This window comes from Pistacia vera, unplaced genomic scaffold (genome assembly GCF_008641045.1).
Source record: "Pistacia vera cultivar Batoury unplaced genomic scaffold, PisVer_v2 Contig123, whole genome shotgun sequence".
In the NCBI taxonomy this organism is placed as follows: Eukaryota; Viridiplantae; Streptophyta; class Magnoliopsida; order Sapindales; family Anacardiaceae; genus Pistacia; species Pistacia vera.
In genome coordinates this window covers 895,506-915,149 of record NW_022195282.1, presented here as the reverse complement: position 1 = coordinate 915,149, position 19,644 = coordinate 895,506, and the positions used below count along the sequence as shown (strand labels likewise).

General features: G+C 36.6%; 1 protein-coding gene across 1 annotated transcript in view; it reads right to left on the bottom strand.

The window, feature by feature from the left end:
• Positions 1-19,644, bottom strand: part of LOC116116617 (DExH-box ATP-dependent RNA helicase DExH14) — a 35,392-nt gene that overhangs the window by 5,554 nt on the left and 10,194 nt on the right. Inside the window, exons 21-37 of the mRNA XM_031402681.1 lie at positions 18,734-18,883; positions 11,710-11,922; positions 11,322-11,477; positions 11,003-11,227; positions 10,818-10,919; positions 10,635-10,715; positions 10,448-10,528; positions 9,713-9,916; positions 9,490-9,606; positions 9,268-9,390; positions 3,246-3,335; positions 2,983-3,108; positions 2,823-2,885; positions 2,366-2,454; positions 1,405-1,495; positions 328-477; positions 60-251 (exon numbers count right to left, since the gene is read on the bottom strand). Of these exons, the coding sequence (XP_031258541.1) occupies positions 60-251; positions 328-477; positions 1,405-1,495; positions 2,366-2,454; positions 2,823-2,885; positions 2,983-3,108; positions 3,246-3,335; positions 9,268-9,390; positions 9,490-9,606; positions 9,713-9,916; positions 10,448-10,528; positions 10,635-10,715; positions 10,818-10,919; positions 11,003-11,227; positions 11,322-11,477; positions 11,710-11,922; positions 18,734-18,883 (2,253 nt within the window). The remainder of the gene's footprint in view (positions 1-59; positions 252-327; positions 478-1,404; positions 1,496-2,365; positions 2,455-2,822; positions 2,886-2,982; positions 3,109-3,245; positions 3,336-9,267; positions 9,391-9,489; positions 9,607-9,712; positions 9,917-10,447; positions 10,529-10,634; positions 10,716-10,817; positions 10,920-11,002; positions 11,228-11,321; positions 11,478-11,709; positions 11,923-18,733; positions 18,884-19,644) is intronic.

The window sequence follows — 19,644 nt, the reverse complement described above, 5'->3', positions numbered from 1 at the left end:
TTTATGTCTTTCCAGGTAAAAAGGGAAAAAAAAAAAAAATTCAGGTGATAAAGAGGTGCCTGAATCTTGTTGTTGGCAAAAAGTTCTTCAGCCAGAGATCTATCTTTGTCATTCAGTCCAGCGTGGTGCAGCCCAATACCAAACTGTAAGGTGTGCCTTAGGTTCTGATCAGTGACCTGAGAAAGTACCATCTGCAGATCTTCCTCTGGCAGATTCAGAAACTGCCTTGGATGTTCATCTGAAGCTGCAAACTTCAATTACACAAAAACACCAAAAAGTCAAGACTACGGAACAATCCATACCCATAATGAAAAAACTAGATCACACCTGAATAAGGTCCAGTGCCGTAAGCCTTGTTTGACGACGGGATGAAACAAATATGAGAACTGGTTTGGTAGGTGAATGGGTGCATATTGCAGCGTATGCTGGTTTATTCATACTATTCATTCTTGGGCAGTAGAACTTTCCAGGATATCCCTGCTCATTTAAGTGATTATAGTTGTTAAAAGCAAATACGTGTAAGACACGCTGGGATGCGCATCAACCACATAAGGTAATCACGAATAATAGATGATAATAGCCATCTGTGTTTATTGAGACAAGCATTTTAGTGGACAAGTTAAGAGGATAAACCAAAACCAAGACTCATTGGCTTAGAAGAGATTATAACCTTATAGTTGAAGCAATAATAATTCATGAATTATAAACAACTCCATAATGGTATAAGTGTTTATAGAAGAAAATTTACAACACATCATCTGATATTTCATCCATCAAGCCACTATAACATCAATGCATGCTGCCCCCTAGAATTTAAAAATTGGTTTTAACCAATAGAAGACATAATAATCTAGTGGCAGGCCTTCTAGCAACAAAGTCTGCTCCCAGTTGTTCACTGATGACTATCCAAAACTATAAGATTAAAATTACACTCTCTCTTTCTCTCCCTGCTTAGTAAACCGCTCTCACTTCACCAATGCTGGCTCAAAGCCACAATCAAATACTTTAGTTCAAAAGAAAGTAACATGTTTAGCTAAAAAGACTCATTAGTTATTTTCACAGGAAGAATCTACTCTCCATTCTCTCTTATCCTCTTTTAAGCTTTCAAATAACAGCAAATAAATATGGCAGATTAAATACTTATTTGACTTTTCATAATACAAACTGCTAATGAGATCATCAAGTTAAATCAATATAATTCTTTACACTTAAATTTTGTACTTGACATCATGCATAAAAAAATTAAATTAAGTTACATCCAATTCGTATAACTCTTGAGAAAATTTTAAGGAGACTTTCTTTGATAAATTTAAAGAAAGATAGTCTTCACAAGATGAAATTTATTCACCTTTATGGAGAGAGAAAAAAGAGAAAAAATTCTAGAAAAGCACCATATCCACTTGCCTGAATATGAACTTCAAGCGGTACAGGCCTCACGCTTGGCTTGAAATTGAAGAGTCCAACTTCCCCTACGCCCAGCCAATCAGCCAAATCGCTAAATAAGAAGAGCAAGAGAAAAAAATGAGGAAACCGTAATTGTATAGAAGTTGCCAGGCCAATAATGTTTCTCTTTCTCAAATTCACAAGACATCCTGAAAAAAAAGTAACAGCAATCACAGTCCTAGCTTCAAATACATGAATGAAGAAAGCATCTTAACAGCAGGATAACTACAGCAATCTTGAATAATATTCTATCAACTACATTGTTCAGTATAATGCAAGGGGATACTTGCCTGCAGGCAATTGACAATTACAAAAGATTTAAAACAAGTGTGTACCTCATGACAACATGCTCCAAAGGTTTTCTTAAACAAATTCAGAGGAACATTGCATAGATCAGAATTTCATTTCTTCCATATGCATATGAAAATTTCATGCATCTATCAGAAAAGGTTGATATCACTTTTAAGATTTTTCTAATATTAATATCTGTAATCATCCATACCACAAAGGGCAGAACTTACCAAACAGTATCAAACTTGGAATTGATAATACAAGTCATTATTTTACTCCTTTCCAAGTTAAATAAAACCGGTAGCAATCTTTCCTATTTTATTGCACATGATGCAGTTTTATCAAAATGGTACTAATGATATCATTACTCCACTCATGAATGATGCAAGATATATGTGATCCATATTTTGACAATATGATTTTTCACTCCAACAAAGCAAAACTTTCTTAACCAAAATACTTTTGATAAGTTATGGCCCTGCAAATTAGACAATATTTATTCTTTGCCAGCATTAACAGCTTTCAGTACATCATATCCAGCTATCTGATTCACTGACGTGAGATCCAACACAAGAAGCAAGGAGACTCTAGAAAATAAAAGAAAGAATTTGTATTTATATGTATAACCAACCCTGCATTTGCCAAAGCTGTAGAAAGACCTATGAACCGTACTGCACGCTCTGTTTGTGATGATATATATCTCATCCTTGAAACAATTACCTGTAAACATAAGGTCCAAGGTTGAGGCTTTCAAAGGAATCAATAGAACTTCTGAAGGGTAATGCAATATAAACCAAACATAGATTGGCTTTTAAGGAATCATATTATTTGATAATGTAGCTTGGTCAACACCCCAAACTTTACAGAAAAATTACACTGATATTTTACCAAATCATCCTTTGATCAGTCATTCATGTTATATATAAAAGCCTCTTAAGATAAGAAACTTTCTTGGACAAAATACACCATGAATATTTGGTGATTCCTTTAATATAAAGGTGCACGGGAATATAATGAAATTCTGAGAACCAGATTTAATAATTAAGTAGACACTTGCAAGTATGTCACATCAGCTAAAAACTAAATACCTCAAGGATGGGTCCTCGATCAGCACCCAATAAGTGAATCTCATCCAAAATCATAAGCCCAACCTATTGATTAAAGATTGCAGATATAAAATACATGGTAATATGGAAAATAAATGAGCAGACTGCTATCACAACTATGCCAAATAGTGAATAAATGCACCTTTGTGACATAACTACGAGTATGCCAATTACGACTAATACCATCCCACTTCTCAGGAGTGGATATAATGATATCTGCCGACAAGAGGGCCATCAAATCTGGAGTATAATCTCCTGTCATTTCAACCTGGACAAAAAAATTAAGGTAATTACATGCATGGTTTTTACTTTTGTGTGTGTGTGTGTTTGTTTGGGGGGGGTGTGTGTTGGGCGCTGTGTTGGAGGGAGGTGGTTGGTTGGGATGCAAGAAATAAATGTTATCACCATCTTTTTCCCAAGCTGAGAGACAAGACCATTTTTCCAGTCAGTCATTCTCTCCCGGACAATCGCCTTCAAAGGTGCTATGTAAATAACCTGAATCCAGTAAAGATTTAAGCTTACTACACTTTTAATTATTATGCATCTAATAATTATAACAGGCCAGAGTACAGAGATTACAAGATCAAATGTTTGACTAGCACAACAGGAATACTACTTCATATTTTAAAGTTGTCATCATAGTTGACTACAATTTGTTATAATCTGCTGAATAAAACATTTATAATGGCTGTAAAGTGAAAATGTATCTACAGTAACCAGTGGTAACTTTTTGAGACATTTGACTAAGGTTAGGTCACACCTATTATATTCTTTTACAAATTTGCTTTCACTTACTAGTTACTACTTCACTGATTTCTATTTTTTTTTTTTTTTTTCTTTTTTACGATAACAAACATGAACATTTTAGCTAAATACTTAACTAAAAAGATCTTTATTATTTACTAAAGGGTCAAGCTATTGTAACACATATTTTTGACACAGATTTGCGAGACAAATTCATGACCATTAATTCATAATAATCCAATAGCTTAAAAATTGTTGAGTTGTGTTGAAAATCCTGACATGATTCACAAAAATCAGGAAATAATCTTTCTGATTAATTGACCAAATCTCCTTAATTTGGTTGAGATCTGTACATTATTAATTTAGTCAATATTACTATATATATATATCTAGCTATTCAGGGAAATATTCTAGGTGTAAATATCTATAGTTATTTCTCACTATTTTTTCCTCTCTTTTTCGGTCCTATAAAGACCAGAGGCTGTACAGTCTATTTTATGAATAAATCTTACAACTTTAATTCATTTTTTCCGAGGCTTTAATGGTATCAGAGCCAGGTTGCTCTTACCTTGTAAGCCCTAGCCTCTAAATCTTTTGTCTTTAGTAGCCTTCCTTCTCATTTGTCACCATGTAAGAAATTTCCTCTGATTCCACTCCGGTAACCACACATATTACCACTGCCAAGCCTATTGACGCACACTCTGTCCAGATCACCAGCATTAGGTTGAATGAAAAAAACTTTTTTAGGTGGTCTCAATCTGTGCGCATGTATATCAAAGGTAGGGGGAAGACTTGGTACCTAACAGGAGAAACCAAGGGACTCGAGAAATCTGACCCCTCCTATGCAACTTGGGATGCATAAAACTCAATGATTATGGCATGGATTGTCAATGCCATGGAGGAGGATATTGGTGCAAACTATATGTGTTATCCAACCATGAAGGAGCTATGGGATAATGTTAATCAAATGTACTCTGATTTTGGGAATCAGTCTCAATGCTATGAGATCGAATTGAAGCTTGGAGAAATACGATAGGGAAGTGAAGGTGTGACCGAGTACTTCAACATTCTTAAAGACTTTGGCAAGATCTGGATCTGTTTAACACCTATGAGTGGAAAAATATTGAAGATCAAGCCCATTACAACAAGATGGTGGAGAATTCTCGAATCTACAAATTCCTTGCTGGCTTGATCATGGAGTTTGATGAAGTACGGGGTAGAATTATTGGCAGATAGCCACTGCCATCTATTGGAGAAGTCTTCTCGAAGGTCCAACGTGAAGAAAGTTGTCGAGGAGTCATGTTGGGGAAGAAAGGGACTGCTAGAACTGTTGAAAACTCAGCCCTAATTGTTGTGATACCAATGCTGCACGTGTCAAGACTCAAGAGCAGAACCATGATCGTCCTCAGGTGTGGTGTGGCTATTGTAAAAAAACCACGCCATACCCGAGAAAATAGCTGGAAACTCAATGGGAAACCTGCAGATTGGAAGAGCACAAGAAATAGTGAAAAACGTGGTCGTGGAGTCCCATCGGCCAATGAAGCCAAGAAGGTTGACCAAATTTTTACCAAGGAGCAAGTTGATCAGCTTCTTAAATTGCTGAATTCCAGCTAGCCATCTAGTTTTTCCAGTGTGTCCTTAGCACAAACAAGTGATATTCCTAGTACCTTTTCTTGTAAACTTACTCCAGTTCCTTGGATCATAGATTCAGGAGCTTCTGATCACATGACCAGTGCCAATCAGCTCTTTGACTTCTATATACCATGTTCTGGAAATCAAAAAGTAAGGATTGCTGATAAAAGCCTTTCACCCATTGCTGGCAAAGACTCAATTAAACTCTCCAACACCATTGAACTAAAATCTGTCCTACATGTTCCAAGATTATCTTGCAATTTGCTTTTTGTTAGTAAGCTTTCTAAAGATTCTAATTGTCTTGTCACCTTCTTTGACTCACATTATGAATTTCAGGACCAGAATTTGGGAACGATGATTGGCAGTACTAAAATGGTGGATGGACTATATTACTTCAATGACAATCTCACTAAGAATAAACAAGCTTTTAGCTTAAGTAATGTTAGTAGTTTTACTTCTGTTTTTGATCAAATAATGTTATGGCATCAAAGACTAGGACATCCTAGTTTTCCATATATGAAACATCTATTTCCAAAACTTTTTCACAATGTTGATTGTAATATCTTATTTTGTGAAAGTTGTCAAGTATCAAAAAGCCATAGAATTCCTTATAAGTCAAAATCTTATCGTGCTTCTAAACCCTTCTATTTAATTCATAGCAATGTGTGGGGTCCTTCAAAAATTACTACTCTTTTTGGGAGAAAATGGTTTGTTACCTTTATAGATGATCACACTAGACTAAGTTGGGTATATCTAATGAGTGAAAAATCTGAGGTCAGGAAATTGTTTATGGATTTCTATAAAATGGTGGAAAATCAATTTCAAACTAAAATAAGTATTTTGCGTTGTGATAATGGTACGGAATACTTTAATGAATACCTAGAAATTTTTTTTAAGGGAATTGAACATCAATCAACTTGTCGCGATACCCCTCAACAAAATGGGATCGCAGAAAGAAAAAATAAACATTTACTTGAGGTTGCCCGTGCCACTATGTTTACTATGAATGTACCTAAGAAATTATGGGGTGATGCTATTTTAACAGCATGTTATCTAATAAATAGAATGTCTTCACGTGTCCTTAAGTATAAAACACCTCTTAAGTTTCTTAAAAAAAATTTCCCTCATCTTAGAAATATGACCATGATGGATTCAAATACTTTTGGATGTACTGTTTTGGTCCACATTCCAACCCATCTTAGATCTAAGCTTGACCCAAGAGCAGAGAGATGTGTATTCTTGGGGTTTGCACCAAATAAAAGAGGGTATAAGTGCTTTAATCCCAAAACAAGGAAGATATATTTTAGTATGGATGTTGTGTTCCTAGAAAAACAACCTTTTTTCATACCAAATGACGTTCAGGGTGAGAGTAAAAATGAAGATCAGTTTTGGCAGACTTCTATTCCATTACCTAATAAAATATTTCATGGAGTTTCTTCAGAGGTGGTGAATCCGATGAATACTTCCAACTCTGAGAATTCAAACCAAGGTATTGTTTCATCACAAACAGAGGTGGAACCACCACTACTTGAGCAATCTGCAGAGTTAAATGTTTATTCAAGGAACAGGTATCATTCGAACAATAGAGTCCAGCCTACTTCAGTGGCACTTGATCAATCATTACCCTCAAATTCTACTCTTGAAGAAACTCCAGGTATTGTTTCAGACCCTCTACTTACTATTCTTGATGAATATCCAGATCTTTACCTCCCAATAGCTCTTAGAAAAGGTGTCCGAGAATGTACTAAGCATCCAATTGCCAAATATTTATCCTATCATAGGTTGTCCAGCCAACATAAAGCCTTTGTATCCAATTTATCTAAATAGTTTGTGCCTAGGACAATTAAGGAAGCTCTAGAACATCCTGATTGGAAATTAGCAGTTTTTGAAGAGATGAGTGCCCTCCTAAAAAATAAAACTTGGGAAGTTTCAAAACTACCTAGTGGGAAGAAAACTGTTGGGTGCAAATGGGTATTCACAATTAAATGTAATGCTAATGGTCAAGCAGAGAGGTATAAAGCACGCTTAGTGGCAAAGGGGTTTACGCAAACTTATGGGATAGACTATCAAAAAACATTTGCCCCAATAGCCAAGATAAATTCTGTCAGAATTCTTCTTTCTCTTGCTATTCACTTTAACTGATCATTACATCAGTTAGATATTAAAAATGCTTTTTTGAATGGAGACTTGGAAGAGATAGTCTTTATGGATTTACAGCCTGGATTCGAAGAAAAGTTAGGGAAGAATAAAGTGTGTAGGTTGAAGAAATCTTTATATGGCCTTAAACAATCCCCTCGTACATGGTTTGAGAGGTTTACCAAGGCTGTAAAAAGACACGGCTATAAACAAGGCCAAGCTGACCATACCTTATTTCATAAACATACAAAAGAGGAGAAACTAGCTATACTAATTGTTTATGTAGATGACATAATCCTGATAGGTGATGATGATGTTGAACTTGCCAAACTAAAGGGCTTCTTGGCAAAAGAATTTGAAATTAAAGACTTGAGCACACTCAAGTACTTCCTAGGGATGGAATTTGCAAGGTCGAGAAATGGTATCTCGGTTTCACAACGCAAATGTACACTTGAACTTCTTAATGAAACAGGTCTGCTAGGATGCAAGGCAGCTAAGACTCTTATAGAGCCAAATCTGAAGCTACAACCTGCTAAACCTGAGGATGTTGTTGACCAAGAACGGTACCAACGACTGGTGGGCAAATTAATCTATCTCTCTCACACAAGACCAGATATCACTTTTGCTGTAAGTGTTGTCAGTCAATTTATGCACTCACCAGGACTTGAGCACTTTGAAGCTGTATACAAGATTCTTAGATACCTAAAGGGCACACCAGGAAAGGGCTTGCTATTCAGAAATAATGGTCATCTACAAGTGGAGATTTATACAGATGCGGATTGGGCTGGTAGCATTATGGATAGACGCTCAACATCTGGATATTGTGCATTTATTGGAGGAAACTTAGTCATGTGGAGGAGCAAAAAACAAAATGTGGTGGCTCAGAGTTGTGCAGAAGCTGAGTTTAGAGCTGCTGCACTTAGGATTTGTGAGATTCTATGGATTAAACGATTCCTAGAGGATCTAAAGATAATTAGTGCTTTACCAATGAGACTATATTGTGACAACAAGTCTGCTATATTTATTGCTCATAATCCTGTGCTCCATGACAGAACGAAGCATGTTGAAATTGATAAGCACTTTATAAAGGAAAAAATAGAAGATGGACTAATATGTATGCCTTATGTACCAACTACTGAACATATTGCAGATTTTTTGACAAAAGGGCTGCCCAGACGACAGTTTGAGGAGTTGATTAGCAAGCTGGACATGGAAGATATTTTTAGTCCAGCTTGAGGGGGAGTGTTGAGAATCCTGACATGATTCACAGAAATCAGGAAATAATCTTTCTGATTAATTGACCAAATTTCCTTGATTTGGTTGAGATCTGTACAATATTAATTTAGCCAATATTACTATATATATATCTAGCTATTCAGGGAAATAATCTAGGTGTAAATATCTGTAGTTATTTCTTACTATTTTTTTCTCTCTTTTTTGGTCCTATAAAGACCAGAGGCTGTACAGTCTATTTTACGAATAAATCTTACAATTTTGATTCATTTTTTCTGAAGCTTTTAAGTTGACATTAAAAAATAACTAACTCTAACTTCTCATCCAAACTGTTGGATTACATTGAATCAAAGGCAAAGAATTTGTGTCAAAAATTTGTTTTACAATAGCCTAACCCTTGACTAAAACATGTATATTTCACCTATCACATGTACAATATGATGTTTACTGCAGTATAGCACTGTTGTACAAGCAATACATTTATTCTGTTTTAGTTGCACACAGCACTTGATATAAAGGAGTGCCATCAATTGTAATAAGACACTGACAATTTGGCTTCATCGTCCTCTCTCTCTCTCTCTCTCTCTCTCTCTTTGTGCGAACCAAAAAAAAAAAAAAAATCTAATATGGTTCGTCATATTCAACCTCATTTACATTAAACATAAGAAATTATAACTCATACCTTCATGTCAGGCTGCGTATTGAAGAGACGAAGCATAGCAAGCTCAGCAGATATAGTTTTCCCACTTCCAGTGGGAGCTCCCAGTAGAACATTATTGTCTGTGTGATACAGGACATGGAAAATCTGCCATTTTCAAGCAACAAAATAAATATGAATTCAGATATAATGATGTGGATAATAACTATAATCACATATCCAAAACTTGGAGTAAATTTATAATACCTGTGTCTGTATGGGATTAAAATGCGAAAAGTTGTATAAGGCTTCATATATATTGTTGCCAAGTGCAGTCACAGGAAGTGGTTTCAAGTCTAGGAGCTCTGTATGTGACGTACGAGCCTGAATGAAGCATAAGCTTCTCATAAGAAAGATCTTTGGCAAGTGGAAAATGACACAGCAAATCAAAAAATTAAATGAGTAAACGAACATCTATAAACATAAATACCTGCGGCAGAGGTAGATTCTGGAAAGATATACAGTAGAATGCCTCTGCCTGCAACCAAGAATCAGAAACAGCTCTTATAAAATATTGTGGTGGATGTGGTTCAAATATTGGCACAGTAAAGGAAAGTTTCTGAGGTTCCCCTCTAGCCATTCGCTTCGTCAGTGTAAAAAGCTCAGAGTGGTAGATGTGATCAGTCTCAGAATCCTGTTCAAAGAGTTACACCATTTCAGGTATAGTGAAATTGCATCAGATACCAAATAAGATGCAAAAGAGAATAATCCAATGAACATGAGAAGAATAGTACAACCAAGAAACATCATATTTTCCACTCAGATTCCCAAACTACTGTTGTTTATTTAACAAGTAAACACGAAAAGTAAAGGATCAACTAAACCCTAGAGAGCTAAGTTATAATATGAGTTTCTTATAATACTAATTATGAATATTATTGTTGAAATTCTTACTATAGCATAGTAACCGCTTACTGAACTATACTTTATAAAATTTCTACAAGAAAAAAATTAATAAAGAATTTGAAATGGCCTCCATAACTGAAATATGAGATGCATTAAATTAAGTGGATCGAACTGTACTCTAATATTCTTTCACAGATCCCAGAGTTTAAAGTGAATTGACCCTTAGTCACAATCATCCAGAATATTAGTATTAAATCAAAACCCATATGACTGCCTTCTCACAAAATTAACAAGAAGCACAGAAGATTCAAGTACTCACCTCAACTATTATCCACCAACGCAGTGTGTTACCATGAAAACGGTCTTTCCACGTGAAGTCTGGAGTTATCACCAAATCCACCTGAGAATTGGAAGTTAGTTTCAAAAAAGTACCTTATCCTTACATGGAAATCTTCAATACCCAAGAATTAAAAGCCAAAAAAATAAGTCATTCACTATGAAGTTACCTTCAAAACAGTTCTTGTAATTGGACTTACAGTAGCTGACAAGTGGATCCATGGGAAATAGCCTAGGTATTGCTTGACCAACTTCCATCACCCAAAGGAAAAAGGCTTGATTAAACACATAAACTTATTTAAACCAAAGCCATTTGTAATCTTAAAACAACATTCAATTGAAAAGGGTCATACCCTTCCCCCAGGTGCATAACGAATCAGGGCCCCAATGTCTTTTTCCTCCATCTCATGCAGGCGATCTAAGTCAGCCCCTCGTTCTTCAAGTTTCCTCAGTATCTGAACCGATTAAGACATATCATCAGCTATATTAAATGACAAATAGTTTCAAGCAATTAGTCAGTAAAGTAAGCTAGACAAACTTCTGCTGAGAGATCCCTGTCAAATTGTCTGAGGGCATGTTGATGGGGCCAGATTTGGCGATCCACAGCCTTGCAATATTCCAGCATGAACTTAGACATCTCACACCAGCCTTTACGCAAACAAATTTCAAACAGAGCTCGCATAATACGAGCCAAACTTGCACTTATATACGCAGCATCAGAGACCAATGAAAAGGTATCAATTGAGCCACGAGATATGTACAACTGCAAAATTGCATCATGAAAATAGTAGTCATATGTTATCATTTCTAACTGGAAACTAGTACAACATCACACTAATGCTGCAAGAAGTAAATACCTGAACAAGAATTGAAATTTTTCCATGTTTGTTTGAAGGACCACCCCTGATTTCTAATGGGCATGATGTGCGTGCCAATTGCTCCAGCTCATTCTGCTCCTCATCACGAACAACAATATTTTCAAATTCGGAAGAGTGGGCAACCATTTCAACTACCTGTCGTGAGAGCAAAGCAGCATAATATAATAAATAAGTTATTAACAAAAGAGGGTAATCACTTTTCAGCAAAGAACTGGTAAATGGAAATCTTTGGACTCCAGATATCCTGTTAGCATTCCATATTTTATAGAAATAAAATAATAAAAAATTTAGAAATATAATCCAAAAAAGAGACATTCAAGTGAAGTAATGAAAAAATGTTGTAAGTATTACAATCGTAGTCCATAACCTCACTATCATTCATGTGACGTCTCAACATTTCGTTGTATGTTTCAACACTTGAATATTGGATATAAAAATGGCTTGCAATGCGACCAAGCTCTGTACAGTAAAAGTTGCCACTTTTTTCATCAAACCGCATCATTTTAGCTTTGTCAAGTGCACGAGCAGCATCAGTTATAAAAGCTCTCAGCTTTAAAGTCAAAGAAGGATCTGCAACAACCTGCCAAATACAAGAGTGTAGGAAATCAGTGATAAGGAGTTTGAGCTTGGAAATAATCTAGGAATATCTAGAATTTAAATTTAAATTTAACCATAAATAAAGATAATCCTAGCTAGATTATCAGTAGGTTATTTGTTTTTCCGTATAACCACATGTAACATATGCATTGTGTGATGTATTAATAAAAATGAAGTACCCTGTTGTATTTCTTCATAGTATCAAAGCCCAGGTGGCTATAGGTAGTGATGGTTAAATTTGCCATGACCGGTGAAAGATAGAGGAGGAGCCAAAGTCCTCCACCTGTTCGTCAAGAAGTCACTCCCTAGTCAGGCAAAACATCTTCATCCAATATTCAGGCTGTTGTTGATAATTCAGCCATTGCTTCTTCCATTTAGATTTGTGTACATAAATTGAATGGTAGGAATTATATCTCATGGTCTCAGTCGATGAAGTTAGGTGTTATAAGCCGTGGGAAGTTAGACTACTTGACGGGAGCAATCAAAGCTCCATCGGTTGCTGATCCGGCATACCAAAAATGGGATGCCCAGAATAGTGTGGTAATGACTTGGCTGATTAATTCTATGGAAGTGAAGATTGGCCGACTATATTTATTTCTACCTACAGCGAAAGATATTTGGGACATGGCAAAGGAGACGTACTATGATGTTGGAAATTCAGCCCAGATTTTTTAGATCAAATCTCGGTTGTGGGAGACCAAAGAAGGAAATATGTCCATGACTCAATATTATAGTGTATTGGCCAAGTTATGGCAAGAGTTGGATTTGTTTTCTGAGGCTGACTGGAGCTGCTCTCAATATAGTGTAAAAAACAATAAAATGTTGGAGAAAGAAAAAGTGTTTGAGTTCTTAGCAGAATTGAATATGGAGTTAGATGAGGTGAGGGGTAGAGTTTTGGGAATAGAGATTTTACCCTCTATCCAGGAAGTTTCTGCTGAAATAAGAAGAGAAGAAGGCAGAAGAAGAGTGATGATGGAAGGATCGGTTGGTATATGATAGAATTTGAGATGGGCCTGACTCCTCACCCAATAAGGCCTTGTTGAATGGGAGGATTACCCCCTCTTATAAATCAATAGGCTTAAGCGTGCCTAGTCGGTGTGGAACTTCAACACTCCCCCTCACGATCAAACCCATATATTGGATCATGCCTGTTATTAGAGATAGTTGTCAGCTCTAACTCATCACCCGCTGGTCAAACACTCAACTCAACTGAAGTTGGGCTCTGATACCATGATAGAATTTGAGATAGGTTTGACTCCTCACCCAATAAGGCCTTGTTGAATGGGAGGATTACCCCCTCTTATAAATCAGTAGGCTTAAGCGTGCCTAGTCGGTATGGAACTCCAACAGTATAGGTAGCCAAAATATGCAATCAGAGTCTGAGTCTTCAGCCCTAGTCTCAAAGGTTTGTAAGACATCTAATAGTACTAGTGGAGATCAACGAATGATGCGGAAAGGAGAGAAAGTGTGGTGTGAATTTTGCCGTAAGCCATGGCATACCAAAGCAACCTGTTGGAAGCTGCATGGTAAACCTGCAAATTGGAAGCCTAATAAATTGGGTGCTAAGGGGATGCATGTGGATGTAGAAGAGGGTGTACCTATCAAATCTTATGAACATTGAAGAGCTATGCCGTTTAGCAAGGTGCAGCTTGAGCACCTGTATGAGATAATTAATAAGTCCAGATCTGGTTCGTTCAGCCATTCTTGTTCCATTGCAAAACCAGGTAATTCCCAAATAGCTTTACACATTAGTTTGGATACACACAAATCCTGGGTTATAGACTTAGGTGCATCTAACCATATGTCAGGTAATTCTAAGGTTTTCATATCTTATAGTCCATGTTACAATAATATCCAGGTTAAGACTGCTGATGGGTCTTTGGCAAGTGTGGCTGGTCAAGGATTTCCAAGGATCTCATATTGCATTTTGTACTTCATGTTCCTAGTTTAGCTTGTAATTTTCTGTCTATCAATAAGTTAACTAAGGACTTGAAGTGTGTGGCTAAATTTTTCTCTTCTCATTGTGAATTTCAGGCTTTACTCTCGGGGAAGATGATTGGCAATGCTAGAGAGAAATGAGGATTTTACTTCTTTGAAGACTTGGATACCGAGAAGAACCTAGGTATCTAGTAATTTAGAAGTAATAATGTGGCATAAGAGACTAGGTCATCCTAGTTTTTTCTTATTTATACAAATTGTTCCCTTTGATTTTCAGTAATAAAAATCCATTATTATTTCAGTGTGATATATATCAACTTGCAAATGTTGTATCCAACAAAACCATATAGAAGTTCTAGACCTTTCTCTTTAATCCATAGTGACATCTGGGGACCTTCTAGGGTTACAAACCGTGTAGGAGCTAAATGGTTTATCACCTTCATAGATGATCATACCAGGTTGTGTTTGGGTATATCTTGTGAAAAACAAATCTGAAGCAGGACAGATTTTCCAGAACTTTAATTCTATGATTTATACGAAATTCCAGACTCAAATTCAGGTTTTAAAGACTGATAATGGTAGAGAATACAATACTTCTGTCCTAGGAAAATATCTGTCACACCATGGAATTATGCACCAGAGTTCTTGTGTTGATACCCCACAGCAGAATGGAGTTACTGAGAGGAAGAACAGGCACCTCTTAGAGGTTACCCGAGCTTTGATGTTTACAATGAATATACCCAAATATTTCTAAGGTGATGCCATCCTAACAGCCACATACTTGATTAATAGGTTACCAACTCAGGTTTTAGATTTTAGTACTCCGATGTCTACGTTTCTTAAGGTATTTCCCAATTTTAGGACTCTGAATTCTCTTCCTATGAAAGTTTTCGAGTGTACTGCATTTGTTCACGTTCAGTCTTCTAGTAGGGTAAATTGGATCCTAGGGCTATCAAATGCGTGTTCATTGGGTATTTTTCTACTCAACAGGGATATAAATGTTTTTGTCCACTCTCTAAAAAGGTGTTTGTGTCCAGGGATATTACTTTCTTTGAGTCATGTCCTTATTTTACCAAAACTTCTCTTCAGGAGGAGACTGTGAGTGAAGATCGTTTTTGGGAAGTTTTACCACCTATGGAACATGTAGATTTATCTGTAGACTTAGGAAGCCAGAATTCTAAATAAACTCAAGATTCTCAGAACTTGAGTTCACCTTCAACCATGCTTCCTGTAAAGTCTAGTAAGTTTGATTCTATAGATCGTACCCATTTGTCTCAGGAAAAGTTGCAAACAGAGGGAGGTTTAGAACGATTAAATAGACCAGGACTTAAATTCTTTTCTCGAAAATCCAGTTGTCAAAGTAATGAAGATCCTGTAGAACATCATGGTCAATTGTCTTAACTGAGAGAAGTATCTGGTTCACAATTGACAGGTAAAGAGAATTCATCTAAAACTTCTTCTGATAAGACTGGTTCTTTTCTTAATGATATTTCTGATCTCCATCTCCATATAGCTATTCAAAAAGGAGTTCGATCATGTACACAGCATCCTATCTCTAAGTTCATGTCTTATGGGAAACTCTCATCCAAGTTTCACGTATTTGCCACCAGTCTTTCTACCATAGAGACTTCGAAGACAATTCAGGAAGCGTTGGCTGATCCTAAGTGGAGAGAGGCTATTATGGAAGAGATGAATGCATTGGAGAAAAATAGGACTTGGGAGCTTGTGAATTTACCTGACTAGAAGGCTACTGTTGATTGTAAATGGGTGTTCACTGTTAAATACAAGGCAGACGGTACAATGGAGAGATGCCAAGTGTTAGAATTTGAGGTAGGCCTAACTCCTCACCCAATAAGGCCTTGTTGAATGGGAGGATTACCCCATCTTATAATCCAATAGGCTTGAGCGTGCCTAGTCAATGTGGGACTCCAACACTCCCCCTCACGGTCAAGCCCATATGTTGGGTAATGCCTGTTATTGGAGGTAGTTGCTGGTTCTAACTCCTCACCCACTGGTCAAGCGCTCAGCTCAATTGAACCTGGGCTCTGATACCATGTTAGAATTTGAGGTGGGTCTAACTCCTCACCCAATAAGGCCTTGTTGAATGGGAGGATTACCCCCTCTTATAATCTAATAGGCTTGAGCGTGCCTAGTCGATGTGGGACTCCAACACCAAGCAAGGTTAGTGGCTAAGGGATTTACACAGACATATGAGATAGACTATCAGGAAACATTTGCTCCGGTGGCTAAGTTGAACACCATCGGGTATTGTTATCACTTGTTGTAAACTTAGACTGGCCTCTACAACACTTGGATATCAAGAATGTTTTTTTGAATGGGGATCTGGCAGAGGAGGTTTACATGGATTGACCACCAGGTTTTAAAAGCAAACAGGAGGTTAGTAAGGTATGTAGGCTAAGGAAATTATTGTATGGCTTAAAGCAGTCTCCTAGGGCCTGGTTTGACGGGTTTACAAGGCTATTAAGGATGATGGGTTTACTCAAGGGCAGTCTGATCATATCCTATTCTTCAAAAAGGTAAATGGTAAGATTACAATTTTAATAGTGTATGTTGACGACATTATTTTTACAGGGGATAGTCTTGAAGAAATAGAGAGGGTTAAAAAGGCTCTTGCTTGGGTTTTCAAGGTCAAAGATCTGGGTCAACTAAGGTATTTCTTGGGCATGGAGATGGCTAGGAGCAAGAAGGGAATTTATGTGTCTCAAAGGAAGTATGTTTTAGATTTGCTAAAAGATACAAACCTGTTGAAACACTTGTTGAGCTTATTCAAGAATTGATCAGAATAGTTGTGATACTCCAGTGGATAAGGATAGATATCAAAGGCTTGTTGGGCGGTTGATTTATTTGTCTCATACTAGACTTGATATAGCGTTCTCGGCGAGTGTTACAAGTCAGCATATGCATAACCCACAGGAGAGACATTTAGAGGCAGTAAAAATGATATTAAGTTATCTTAAGATGACTCCGGGAAAGAACTATTTTTAGGAACAGTTGTGAGAGACAGGTGGAGGCATTTCAAATGCGGATTGGGCAGGCTCAATAAGTGATAGGAGGTCGACTTCGGGGTATTGTATTTTTGTTTGGGGCAATCCGGTCGCTTGGAGAAGCTAAAAAAAGGCAATCGTGGCAAGAAGTAGTGCGGAAGCTGAGTTTAGGGCTATGGCATAGGGTATATGTGAGTGACTATGGCTGAAACGGTTGTTGACAGAGTTGGATGTTAGGCAAGAGGATCCTATGAGACTCTATTGTGATAATAAGGTTGCTATCGGCATTGCACATAACCCAATGCATCATGACCAAACCAAGCATGTGGAAGTAGATCGTCAATTCATTAAAGAGAAGATAGAAGGAAAGCTTTTGTGTGTTGCCTATCTACCTACAAGTCAGCAGGTAGCAGATGTTCTTACAAAAGGGCTATCTAGACCACTCTTTGATAGTCTAACTTCCAAGCTGGGAATGTTAGATATTTTTTCCCCAGCTTGAGGGAGAGTGTAGGAAATCAGTGATAAGAAGTTTGAACTTAGAAATAACCTAGGAATATCTAGAATTTAAATCTAAATTTAAGCTTAAATAAAGAAAATCCTAGCTAATATTATCTGTAGGTTATCTATTTTTCCCTATAACTAGATGTAACATATGCATTGTGTGATGTATTAATAAAAATGAAGTAGCCTGTTCTATTTCTTCAAAGAGCATTGGATTTTATGTACGGACATCATGCTGTCAACCAACATAAAGAAGATGTATATACCAAAGCATAATCATGTGCTGGAGGAAAAAGGCGTATTTCAGATCTACCAATGTGTCAATTTCTTAGATCTGTAGTAGACCAATAGCATTTTAAATTTATACAAAGAAAGACGGTGAAAAATAAAAATTAAGACACTGCACCCATTTAAGAAAAGATGTTCTTTGGAATTGTTCAGTAACTGAAACCCACAAAGAAGTCAGGACTTAGCTCTTTCCCAAAGCAAATCAACAACAATCTACTACAATATCTCAGAAACTTTCAGCAACTGCATTAGATCAACAGCAATTCTACATTTTTATCTAATTTGGAGTCTTTATATGCAAATCTATAACAAAAATCTCCTCATGGACTCTGCCTGGGCAAAACTTGGCTGCCAGGGAAAAAAAATATTATAGTTTTGACAGTCCATAAGCCATTGCACACAAATTGCCATTGGTTTCTGTTCAAACACATGCCCGGTCCATCTATTCTCATATCTAGAAGAGATGAAAAATATGCCAATCTAACCCAGAATAGAGTTTTCAACTGGCAAGAAACTTATTCCTAGCACAACACTTGTAGCTCACATCATCTGATACACACTCTCAACTACTTCACCTATGACACATGGCCCTCTTTTTTTATCATGGAGTATCCTTGAAATTACTACAAACTTCAATCAACAATTTGGCAAGAAGATATCTCTTTTCCTTTAATAATGGAGGTTGAAATTCTTTTCTGGTTTACTGTTAAATTCTTTTTTATTATTTTCTCTGGTTCGAATTTTTTATTTTTTCGGTGGACTGCTGGATCAATGACAACTAAGAAAACAAGCCAAGTGAGAGGTGTTAGAGCTTAGACTTAATTACTATTGTTGAGACCTAACTAGCCAACTTAAGCTTTTAGGAGCAATGATTACGTATCAAGGATAAGAGCTAGTTAGGTAAGAGGTATTGTTTTCAATAGCAGGTATGAAATCAACAACATAAGCTCAAAAATCCTGATTAATCATATAATATCTATCCAGTTCAGTCACTTCAGGTGCTTAATTAAATTAAGAGATGATGCCACATTGCAACAGAAAAATGAAATAAAAAAACCATACCTCATCCCATCCTATCCCGTATGCCAAAGGATTCAATTTCATCCTGATAGAAAGATATGTATACCCAAGCCATGCACAAGCTTCCTTGACATTGGTCACAGTACCCAATGCCACCTCTGCATTTAAATTATCTTTCAAGGAGCTGATAAACTGCAAACATGATGAAAACATCGATAAACAAAAGAGAACTGCACTTTAGATTATGTCCTTAGGACTTGTCCAAAAGATGCAAACAAGTAAATTTCAAAGAACAAAAATAGGTATAGAAGTATTGTCACTTATAAGTATTACATTCCCAGGCACCAAGTTCAAAACAGTTTGTATTTTAGTCCTATTCTAAGAATCAACCTATAAAATTAAAATTAATGTTGATCTGACTCAGCCAAACAGGAATCACATGGCTCAAACACATACCATGTCTGGGACTTCGCTTCCAATCCAATTAACACCCAACTAAATTTGATCAAAAGAACAGCCAGTTCTGTTGTTCCAAGCTGAGTAGAGGCTAGGTGCTTTCATATGCGGGTTTTGTCCTCTTTTTTGAACTTCAATAATTAGATAAAGCATAATTTTTATAAATTTTTATTTAAATCAGAAATGAAGTTCAAGGCATTGAGATGGCCGGGAGGTCCACCAGATTAACTAAAAGTTTCCAATAGATTGAAACTCTAGAGTGTAGTACTATACAAAATCAGCTTCCAAAATATATCCAATTCTCAAAAATGAAATATAAAAAAGAATTGTGAAATTCTTTGGTAACTGATGCCCATTACATAATGCCCAAAAACAAACTCTCACGATGAGGCATTAAAAAAATAAAACGAGCATACACAAAAAGCCACAAACATAATCAAGCTATATGGTAGCAAAAGAAATACAATGTCTAACATAATGTCATAAGATGCTGACAT